This window comes from Clupea harengus, chromosome 5 (assembly GCF_900700415.2).
Source record: "Clupea harengus chromosome 5, Ch_v2.0.2, whole genome shotgun sequence".
NCBI lineage: Eukaryota > Metazoa > Chordata > Actinopteri > Clupeiformes > Clupeidae > Clupea > Clupea harengus.
In genome coordinates this window covers 30,994,246-31,006,348 of record NC_045156.1, presented here as the reverse complement: position 1 = coordinate 31,006,348, position 12,103 = coordinate 30,994,246, and the positions used below count along the sequence as shown (strand labels likewise).

Sequence of the window (12,103 nt, the reverse complement as noted above, 5' to 3'; positions counted from 1 at the left end):
GTTTACACCTGATAAGCTGGGGAACAGCTAGTGGCAACAATTGCAAAGGAAAGAAAAGTCATAAGGGCTTTTAAGTCAAAGGGCTTTTAACCCACAGTGCCATAGGTGTTGGCTCGAATCGTTGAAGACGGTAAAAATATGGGGATTTGTGAATCCCAAATGAACTGAAAAACATGAATCTTCCACTATATTAATTTAAAGAAGGAAGTTATAAAAGAAGGACTCTGGTTTGTACTATCTGCAGTGTCTTAATGGGTTATGACCGTTCTTAACTGCTCTGGACAATTTATCAGACCTTAGAGGTATAGATCAATGTCATAGTAATGAAATGTGAGGCAATGCAACACCAAGATTGAAAGCATTTTCATTAATGTAGTTGTGAGTAAAAAAACTAATTTGAAGTGTAACCATTCCTGACTGTCAACACAATGCTTCTATCCTTCACTTGAAGTGTCCTAAAGGTCACTAGAACCACAAATATCACGGTCAATGACAAGTAGTTGCTTAATGAGTACTTTGTTGACAGATTGGTTTAGATTTGTTCCAATCCCAGTACGTGTTAGTCGGCCTGCACTGCTTTGTATTTCTTCAAATGTCTGCTCACATCAAACATGCAGTCATTATTTAGAATGAACCAAAATGACTCATGCTCATTACCTTCATTGATAGATGGAATGCATTGATTAGTGTGTGTGTGTGTGTGTGTGTGTGTGTGTGTGTGTGTGTGTGTGTGTGTGTGTGTGTGTGTGTGTGTGTGTGTGTGTGCGTGTGTGCGTGTGTGTGTGTGTGTGTTGGTGTCTGAATGTGTGTGATGAATTGCATTGATTGGCATTTTTTCATCTCTTTCATTAGTAACATCTAATTACAGATATCTTCACTTTTGTGTTTGGTATTGAATTAAGGAATACTACATGTCCTGCATATAAGCCTGTGTGTGTGTGTGTGTGTGTGTGTGAGTGTGTGTGTGTGTGTGTGTGTGTGTGTGTGTGTGTGTGTGTGTGTGTGTGTGTGTGTGTGTGTGTGTGTGTGTGTGTGTGTGTGTGTGTGTGTGTGTGTGTCTGTGTGTGAGAGGGGGAGGGGGGTAAGGAGAACATATTTGTAGACTCAACTGTTTTCGCTTGTGATACAGGCAAAGGCAAAGGCAAAGACAAGAAGCAAAGGCTAACGTGTCACAATTGCACTCAGCTGGGCAGCACAGTGCTGACGTCAGACCTGCACAAGGTGTAGTATCCCATAGGTGTGCCTTCTGCTCCTAATCAACCAGCTGCTCTGCTCCCCTCTGTGCAGTGGCGCATTCTATTTAGCTCTCAAGGTTGGATTACAGTAGGAGGACACACAGGTGACAGCGCCACCACCAGTGCTAGCAGTTTCATGTCAACATCAGTAATATACCACACAATGATCATTCATTCCCTGTTCACAGTTTTAAATGATGCTCAGAATTTTAAGAGCTAAGTTTAATCTTGCTGTTTTGCCACCTTGTGTGTGGAGAAATGAAGGTCGTTTAAGGTCGTGTGTTGTTCACTGTATTGTAGAACAATTACTGAGCTTTGTGTTAATGTTCATGAGGTCAAATTATTGTGATTGGGTGGTATATAATAACCAATTAGTCAACCCATTTCTGCTTGATTAAATCCTGCTTTGTTGTCAGTGAAATGACCAAATCCAGGTATCCCCACCTATTCTCATTGCACGGTTGCTGATGCAGAGATTGTTCAATTATTGCCAGATCAGATGACAGTTCAGTTCAGTGAGTGCAGTATGTTATCTGTGCTCTCTTTATATTCAGCTTGGAAAAAGGATTGAATCCACCCATTGATATAATGGCTCAGTGTGTGTGTGTGTGTGTGTGTGTGTGTGTGTGTGTGTGTGTGTGTGTGTGTGTGTGTGTGTGTGTGTGTGTGTGTGTGTGTGTGTGTGTGTGTGTGTGTGTGTGTGTGTGTGTGTGTGTGTGTGTGTGTGTGTGTGTGTGTGTGTGTGTGTGTAGTCGCATTCAATTCAAGTTTTCCAGCAGTTTTGTGGAACTTTGAATTTTATGATAGACTAGATGTTCATTCATTTGTACAAACAAAAAATAAACAAAAAAACTTTGACTACCTCAGACTAGGCCAAGCTGTGGCATACAAGAGTGGCATAAAGTCACTAAACAGGAATGTAAAAGACTGGTGGAGAGAATGCCAAGAAAATCTGTGTTATTCTACTAAATATTGATTTCTGACTAAAGTTAAAACATTAGTATTTGTGTTGTTTAAAAATGAATATGAAATAGTTTTCTTTGCATTATAGGAGGTCTGAATGGAACCAGACCAAAACTTTTTGGACCAGTTGTCATTTTCAGCAAATACTAAATGCTCTTAATGACAGTATTTTTATTTGGGAGAAATGTCTGTAGTTTATAGAAGAAAACAAAAATTTTTCAATTTCCTCAAACATCTACCTATAAATACCTACCTATAAAAGTAAAACAGACACTAATTTCCGAGAGCTGTATGTCAAGCAGGAGTAAACATATTAGCGTACATACAGCATATACAACAACATCCCATCTACACTGTACATAACCGTATTGTATTGTATTGTATTGTATTGTATTGTATTGTATTGTATTGTATTGTCTGTACATATTGTCTGTAATTATTGTATTTATGAGAGCTGCAAGATACCTACATTTCAGCCTGATGAAAACCACAGGTGAGACCAATCAAAAGACCTAATTTAAGACCCAATGATGTCAAATTAGACTATTCTTATTAGACTATTCTTAGCTTTTAACATATGTTTCATCTCTTGACACTTTACATTGATGTAGTATAAAAAAAGACATTTGCTATTATAATTCACATTTTGCAAACTTCCTGGAAAACTTCCTGGAAATCATTTGTCCAGTCAAAAGATTCTTACCAGTCCTATTCTTCAACACTCTCCATGGCAACATCGTCTCACTTGCACCGCCCATCGGCTCAAACATGTTTCGTTTTTCTTTGAGATAGGAATGTTTTTATTTTTTTATTATTCTCTTTAAACACTTTCCGTTTGAGTATGTTAGTGAAGAGATGCTGAATGCTATTGGCAAAATCTAAACTCCTTCATCTCAACCCTAATTTTCCATTTTAGGTTGACATCTGTCAGACCTGAAACAAAATCCCAATGATTTGAGCCACTTCATGGGGCATTTAAGGCTCCTCCAGACTTCAAGTAGGTGCTAGAGATGGAGTCAATACACAGGAACGGGGTTGAAAAGGGGAGTTTGTGTAGCACTATACTTTGATATGACTTTAAAGTCAAATCTATTCCTGCACTGACACAGCCTGGTCCATGGTTCCTCACTGCAGGTTCTTCCACAATACCAAATATGAACGTGAGTTAGCCTCTACAAGTCACAACTCCAAATAAATGAAGGCAAACAATCTGTGTAGGGGGATTTGGAAACGTACCGGAGACTGAGGGGGATTGCATATATTCAACATGAAGGACTGCAGGGGATTCGGAGGAAATCCCCACATTCATTATTTCTTTTTTTTTTTCATGGTCGGGATTCCATGATCAGTATTTGTACTTCAATTCAACTTTATTTCGCCATGTATACAGATACTAGGAATTTGTTTTGGTATTCTCCATGCAGGCTATAGTATCACCAAACTATCTCCTGCACGAGATCTCCACGGCCGCTACACAAGCGCCATCGGATCGGAATGGCCATTTCTATCTTATTAGATGTCACTGAATTGATTACTGTACCCAGTGTTAATAGTAATGACATATTTAAACTGACTTTTAAATGCATACTTTCTTTGCTTTTCTTTTGTCAGTGGCAAAACAAATCTGACCTGGAGGTGTCATGATCAGTTAGTTCATGGTTCAACACTACATGTCCTGCATATAAGCCTGTGTGTGTGTGTGTGTGTGTGTGTGTGTGTGTGTGTGTGTGTGCGTGCGTGCATGCGTGCGTGCGTGCGTGTGTGTGTGTGTGTGTGCGTGCGTGCGTGCGTGTGTCTCTGAGTGTCTCTGTGTGTCTCTGAGGGCCTCATTTATTAACATTGCGACCGCAGCTTAATCTGCGCTTTTGCCAAACCGCATATACCGCACGGTATTTTTCCGTGGTATTTAGAACTTCGTCGTAATCAGCGCCTCCGGTGTTCACAGACATTTTTAACACCTCACTGGAGACATGCCACGTACCAGCCTGCTTCAAGACCTCCACCATCATCCCCGTCCCCAAAAAAGCTAAGATCACTGGACTCAATGATTACAGACCCATCGCCCTGACCTCTGTAGTGATGAAGGCATTTGAGCGCCTTGTGCTGCTTCACCTCAAAGCCATCACTGACCCTCTCCTGGACCCCCTGCAGTTTGCCTACAGAGCCAACAGGTCTGTAGACGATGCAGTAAACATGGCCCTTCACTTTATCCTCCAGCACCTGGACTCCGCAGGAACCTACGCCAGGATCCTGTTTGTGGACTTCAGCTCTGCCTTTAATACCATCATCCCTGCTCTGCTACAGGACAAGCTCTCCCAGCTGAGTGTGCCTGACTCCACCTGCAGGTGGATCACAGACTTCCTGTCTGACAGGAGGCAACACGTGAGGCTGGGGAAGTATGTCTCTGAGTCCAGAACCATAAGCACCGGCTCCCCTCAAGGCTGCGTTCTTTCCCCTCTACTCTTCTCCCTGTATACAAACAGCTGCACCTCCAGTCACCAGTCCGTCAAACTCCTCAAGTTCGCGGATGACACCACCCTCATTGGGCTTATCTCTGGTGGGGATGAGTCCGCTTACAGGTGGGAGATTGACCATCTGGTGACCTGGTGTGGCCAGAACAACCTGGAGCTAAATGCTCTGAAAACAGTGGAGATGGTTGTAGACTTTAGAAAGAACCCAGCCCCACCCACCCCCATCACCCTGAGAGACTCCCCAGTCGACACTGCGGAGTCCTTCCGCTTTCTGGGCACCATCATCTCCCAGGACCTCAAGTGAGCTCAACAGAGGATGTACTTCCTGCGGCAGCTGAAGAAGTTCAACCTGCCAAAGGCAATGATGGTGCACTTCTACACCTGCATCATCGAGTCCATCCTCACCTCCTCCATCACCGTCTGGTACGCTGCTGCCACTGCCAATGACAAAGGCAGACTGCAGCGTATCATCCGTTCTGCCGAGAAGGTGATTGGCTGCAATCTTCCATCTCTTCAGGACCTGTTCGCCTCTAGGACCCTGAGGCGGGCAGGTAAGATTGTGGCCGATCCCTCCCACCCGGGTCACAAACTCTTTGAGGTTCTTCCCTCCGGCAGGAGGATGCGGTCCATCAGGACCAAAACCTCACGCCACAAAACCAGCTTCTTCCCGGCTGCAGTTGGCCTTATTAACAAGGCCCGGGACCCCCACCTGACCTGGACTCTTATCCCACCCCCACACCCTAAGTCTGTGTTACATTAACACACATTACATTGCACATTGCTCATCCACATTGCACTCCTGTTTTGCTTTTTGCACTCTACTTTCCACTTTTTTTTATATTCATTGTTTATATATTTGTATCGTATATATTGTGTTTTTTGGTTCTTATGTGTAGTACTTTTCTTATGTGTAGTACTTATTTGTGATTTTATGTTATGTGTAGTACTTATTGTGTTTCTATGTTTTTATGTTTTTATGTTTACTGTATGCACCTTCACACCAGAAAAAATTCCAAGTAGGTGTAAACCTACTTGGCAATAAATCCCATTCTGATTCTGATTCTGATTCTGATTCTAACACCGCCCATTAGTGTTATTTAGCGCTCCGCTAAAATAGGAAAGAAAGAGCCTGCGTGTTCCACCATGGATGATGAATTAGAATTAGAGCTTTTGGTTCACGAGGTTACAGCAAACTAACCCGGGTAAATATAGAAACTCATAAATATTTCTCCGTTTAGCCCTTCCGTCCACACTAAAAGTTGTGATCACTTTGAATTCAAGACTGTCTTTTATTGGTGAGCTGATTTGGGGAAATTAATCTTTTCAGCGAACATTGAGTTTCTGGGTTGCTATGGTTACCCCCAGGGTGCCTGTGCAGTTTCAAGTTTATGTTCACAAGTTCATATTCACACATATTAGTTAATCACACACAGGCAACGGCAAACTGTTAAGATGGTTCCCTAAGCTAGAGATAGCCAGGATACTTAATAGCCAGGTTAACTGCTCCGTAGCATCCCGTTAAATAGTCTTGTAGGAATACACAACACCCCTCACTTTAAAACGGCGTTTTCCAGCACTGAAAACAATGCTTTTCAAAAACGCTGCCCTAGGCGGATACATTTGAAAACTGGAGTTGTAGCCTGGACAGGGGAAACTGAAGTGTTCAGACGTTTGGTTGCCATGGCACTGGGGGTAGCTTGCGCTCGAGAGGCTATAACGTCAAAATAAACATGGAAGGTGAAATGAATATGCTGCTCTGTCTCTACAATTTACTTACCGGTAGTTTAGTGAGTGTACTTCGGGTACAAGTACTTTTCCTGAATAGATACCCGTTACTCCTACGCAGAAGGTGTGCACTGTACTCGGTGTGCTTGAACTATAAGTGAAAATACGGTTTAAACCATACAATGAGCGGTGATTCTGGGTAACAGCTAGCTGGTGGGACAGTTTGTATATGCCTATATTAAATTATATATCAAAAATAAACATGAAAAAAAAAAAATTACATTTCTGATGTTCGTTTTTTTTTCAAATTTCTCGCAGGCACATAGTTTTCATTTAGCAGCTGATATGTCATGCTGAAACACCTCTTGTTTCGTTACTAATACACAATTAGGCGCACTTTACGCATCTCCTCCCATTCTCTTTGCGACGAACACCCACTTTCCCTTATACCCTCCCAGCAGCGGTAATCTGCGCTTTTACTCAGGTGCCCCTCTTTTGGAAATACGGTTTTATGTCTTTACCCGCTATTTTACGCCTGAAATGGGCGCAATCCTGTTAGTAAATGAGGCCCTGAGTGTCTCTGAGTGTCTCTGAGTGTGTGTGTGTGTGTGTGTGTCTCTGAGTGTCTCTGAGTGTGTGTGTGTGTGTGTGTGTGTGTGTGTCTCTGAGTGTCTCTGAGTGTGTGTGTGTGTGTGTGTGTGTGTCTCTGAGTGTCTCTGAGTGTGTGTGTGTGTGTGTGTGTGTGTGTGTGTGTGTGTGTGTCGCACTTACCTTCTCAGCAGACTGCGCCGTGCCAAAGAATATGGGGATGAAGGCCAGCCACACGATGCACGTGGTGTACATGGTGAAACCGATGGGCTTGGCTTCGTTAAAGTTCTCCGGTACGCCGCGGGTCTTGATGGCATACACCGTGCACGTCACCATCAGCAAGATGCTGTATCCGAGCGAGCAGATGATCTGCAGGTCCGTGATGTCGCACTTCAGGACGCCGCGAGCCTTGTCGGGGTTTATGGTCTTCTGCTCGTCGTAGTCGATAACGGCGTTGGGCGGGTCCACCCCGAACCAGACGAACACCCCGAGGAGCTGCAGAGATATAAGGCTGGAGGTGATGGCCAGCTGGGAGGTGGGACTGATCAGCCTCGGCGGCGTCACGGTCGTTTTGCCCTCCTCGAAGATGCGATAGATTCGGTTGGTTTTGGTGAGCAGAGCAGCGTAACTGATGCACATGCCGAGCCCTAGGAAGATACGTCGGAAGGAGCAGACGCCCATATCGGGCTTGGCGATCATGAGGAACGTGATGATGTAGCACAGGAAGATCCCGGTCAGCAGCACGTAGCTTAGTTCACGTCCAGAGGCGCGAACGATGGGTGTATCATTGTAGCGGACGAATGTCGCCATGACAAATATAGTGGCTATGATGCCTAGCAAGGCCAGGAAGACGGGGATGACCGCCCAGGGAGAGTGCCACTCTAATTTGACAATGGGGATGGGTTGGCACCCTGTGCGGTTGGAGTTGGGCCGCATGTTATAGGCGCACAGCTTGCAGGTGGTCTCGTCCCACTGGTACTGGTAGCCGTCGCACAGCTCGCAGTGCCAGCAGCATGGCATTCCTTTCACCATCTTCTTCCGCTCGCCCGTTCTGCACGGCAGGTTGCACACAGAGATGGGGATCTCCTGCTCACCGTTGGGCCACTGTATGTCCTCAACCTACAGAGGAGAACACAAATGAGAGAATGATGAATGGTGAAAGGAGTGTGGTTTCCATACAGCCCATATTACTATTGCTAAATATCTCATAACAAGAATGATGATAAAAACATTTGGCTGGTGGCTGGACATCACCACAGGAATCATAAATATTATATTTACTTGAATATGTGTTACAATGTGTTACAAAATAGTGACAGAAATAACACACGTTGTTCAAGTTCCGGAAAAAAGGACATTGTAAACACCATGGGCCTGGGCTAGCCACAAACAAGGCCATGGCCTTATCCTATTTGATTCAAAGGCAAATTAATTTGTGAATGTCATACCATGTGCAAAGCATCGGGCACCTTTAGGCATTGTAGAAAACCCTAATATCAATTGTTTTGTGCGTATGCAGCAAGGACACGTCCACACATTGATCTGCCCTTTGACCTGTCCCACAAAGGCTGTGTACTATTCTAGTGTCCCATGAGTTCATCCCTTTGACCGTCCCATGTTTGCGCTTGATCATGACGTCACAGCACCAAACGCAGAGCTCACTGCCCTTTTAAAGTAGGGCCTCTTGTCCCAGTTTCTGTTTGTTGTCTAATATCTGCAGGCCTGATTTACATTTACATTTACATTTAGTCATTTAGCAGACGCTTTTATCCAAAGCGACTTACATATGTGCGACTCACAATGTATACACATTTTACATTTACACTGATGGCACACTGCACATCAGGAGCAATTAGGGGGTTCAGTGTCTTGCTCAAGGGCGCTTCGACAGGGAATCGAACCTTCTGATTACCAAACGACTTCTTTACCTCCTGTACCACTGTCGCCGATTTGGACTTAATTGGTAAAGCAGTTCAGAGGCTTACAGATGCCAGAGAACACTTGCAACCCCCTCACCCCACCCTAATTTACAGAAGCTTTGGATCCCCATCCCCACCTTTCAAACCCTTGTTAACGCAGGTTAGATGGTTTCGTCAGTGAGTGTCTTTGGCAGGTACAAGTTCGTACATTCCAAATATGAGCATGATAAATACAAGCAGGTCTGAAATATTGCTCTTTAAAAAAAAGAGACACATCTCAAAACCAATTTGAGGACATTAAAGGTGGGGTAGTGTAATCCGTGCACATGCAGATGAGATGGCCACCATCACGGTAGAAGATTCTCAGAGTTTGGTTTTAAAAAGTTGCATGTTTGGTGTGTGTAATCAACCGTGGATGAGAACAATTCTGATCATGAGATAGCATTCAAATCCCCGATGGTATCCTTCTCAGAGGCCCATTGTGGTGGTGATGGTGTGACTAGCAGAGCACTAGCTGGAGGTCTGGAGATAGTGAAACACTCACAGTAGTGAATGATGCATGAGCTCCTATAGTCCGTGCCAAAAGCATTTCAGAGAGAGAGTAAAAAACCCTGAGCATGGCAGTAATCTGCCATCTGAAAGGTCTATTCATTCTTTCAGGGAAGGGGAGGTGAGAGAAGAAGAACAGAAGGGAGGACGTTCCTTTGGGTTTCTGAGTGTCTGTCTCCAGTGCCCTTTGTGTCTCTGTGTGTGTGTGTGTGTGTGTGTGTGTGTGTGTGTGTGTGTGTGTGTGTGTGTGTGTGTGTGTGTGTGTGTCTCTGAGTGTCTCTGAGTGTCTCTGAGTGTGTGTGTGTGTGTGTGTGTGTGTGTGTCTCTGAGTGTCTCTGTGTGTCTCTGAGTGTCTCTGTGTGTGTGTGTGTGTGTGTGTGTGTGTGTGTGTGTGTGTCTCTGAGTGTCTCTGAGTGTGTGTGTGTGTGTGTGTGTGTGTGTGTGTGTGTGTGTGTCTGTCTCCAGTGCCCTTTGTGTCTCTGAGTGTCTCTGTGTGTGTGTGTGTGTGTGTGTGTGTGTGCGTGTGTCTCTGAGTGTCTCTGAGTGTCTCTGTGTGTGTGTGTGTGTGTGTGTGTGTGTGTGTGTGTGTGTGTGTGTGTCTCTGAGTGTCTCTGAGTGTCTCTGAGTGTGTGTGTGTGTGTGTGTGTGTGTGTGTGTGTGCGTGTGTGTGTGTGTGTGTCTCTGAGTGTCTCTGTGTGTCTCTGAGTGTGTGTGTGTGTGTGTGTGTGTGTGTGTGTGTGTGTGTCTCTCTGAGTGTCTCTGAGTGTCTCTGTGTGTCTCTGAGTGTCTCTCTGTGTGTGTGTGTGTGTGTGTGTGTGTGTGTGTGTGTGTGTGTGTGTGTGTCTCTGAGTGTCTGTGTGTGTGTGTGTGTGTGTGTGTGTGTGTGTCTCTGAGTGTCTCCGAGTGCCTCTGTGTGTGTGTGTGTGTGTGTGTGTGTGTGTGTGTGTGTGTCTCTGTGTGTCTCTGTGTGTCTCTGTGTGTGTGTGTGTGTGTGTGTGTGTGTGTGTGTGTGTGTCTCTGTGTGTCTCTGAGTGTGTGTGTGTGTGTGTGTGTGTGTGTCTCTGAGTGTCTCTGAGTGTCTCTGAGTATCTCTGAGTGTCTCTGTGTGTGTGTGTCTGTGTGTGTCTGTGTGTGTGTGTCTGTGTGTGTGTGTGTGTGTGTGTGTGTGTGTGTGTGTGTGTGTGTGGTGTGTGTGTGTGTGTGTGTGTGTGTGTGTGTGTGTCTCTGAGTGTCTCTTTGTGTGTGTGTGTGTGTGTGTCTCTGTGTGTCTCTGTGTGTCTCTGTGTGTGTGTGTGTGTGTGTGTGTGTGTGTGTGTGTGTGTGTCTCTGTGTGTCTCTGTGTGTCTCTGTGTGTGTGTGTGTGTGTGTGAGCATGTGTGTGTGTGTGTGTGTGTGTGTGTGTGTGTCTCTGTGTGTCTCTGTGTGTGTCTGTGTGTGTGTGTGTGTGTGTGTGTGAGCATGTGTGTGTGTGTGTGCGTGCGTGCGTGCGTGCGTGCGTGCGTGCGTGCGTGCGTGCGTGCGTGCGTGCGTGCGTGCGTGTGTGTGTGTGTGTCTGTCTCCAGTGCCCTTGTGTCTTTCCTCTTACTCAGTCCATTTTAGGTGCTGTGATCAACCAAATGGTGTAAAATAAACGCATCACTAAACTCAATCCATACAAGTAACAGGAACACTGGACACTGTAGTCTGTGGTTTACTGAATAATAATAATAATAATAATAATAATAATAATAATAATAATAATAATAAAACTTTATTTATATAGCACCTTTCATGCAAAAGAATGCAGCTCAAAGTGCTTTTGAAATGAAGTGAATAGAGAGAAGAAAGTTGAGGCAACTCCCTGTTATAATCCTGTTAGGGCTTAAGCACTACATATGCCACAATACAAGATCAGGATATTGACTTGTCATAACGTTAATAACCCAGAAGCCACCGTCGGAACACAATCAATTATTTACATTGAACAGCAAATATGAATCACACAGACAGGACTGCTGTTCTGAATTATTGAAAGTACTGTATCAGTGATGTCACTACTGAGAGCTCGATGTCTCCTGACAGACAATGGTCTAATTCAGTGGTTCTCAAACTTTTTGTCCAGGGACCACATGAAATCCATTTGCCAAGTCTCGCGACCCCCACACATTTTGACAGGATATTATAGGTCTAAATTCAGTTTCATCTTGAATGATGAGACTGCTTGCTGAGACAATATTAGTTTTCATTATCCACCCTGATGTAGAAAACACCATTTCTGATACAGCATGTCAAAGCCTAATATGTTGATGCACAGGGCAGCAAGATCATTTGGCGACCCCCAAAAAACGTTTGGCGACCCCACTTGGGGTCCCGACCCCTAGTTTGAGAACCACTGGTCTAATTCATAGTATGCTTTCTGTGCAGATTTCACCATCGCCTCAGTAGTCTAGTGTCTCTCAGCAGCTGACCTTGTTTTTAATGCTAAGATTCAAATAAGATTGTGAACTAAATTATTTATTCCATCAACATTTAACTCTATTGGAGGAAGAATGTCTGTTTTGCAAAAATCTTTTTGTTTTGTTTGCAAAAAAATGTTGTTCCCAACAATGTGTTGCTTTTCGAGGTATGTGCTTGTAAGCAACCAGTTTTGGGTATCATCTTCAAATTCATTTTG

The 12,103-nt window shown here is 44.4% G+C and overlaps 1 protein-coding gene across 2 annotated transcripts in view; it reads right to left on the bottom strand.

Annotated features, from left to right (window-relative positions):
• Positions 1-12,103, bottom strand: part of LOC105913228 (metabotropic glutamate receptor 7) — a 146,925-nt gene that overhangs the window by 18,227 nt on the left and 116,595 nt on the right. For both annotated transcript variants that reach the window (XM_031568542.2, XM_031568541.2), the window contains exon 8: positions 7,166-8,101. In XM_031568542.2, coding sequence (XP_031424402.1) covers positions 7,166-8,101 — 936 coding nt within the window. The remainder of the gene's footprint in view (positions 1-7,165; positions 8,102-12,103) is intronic.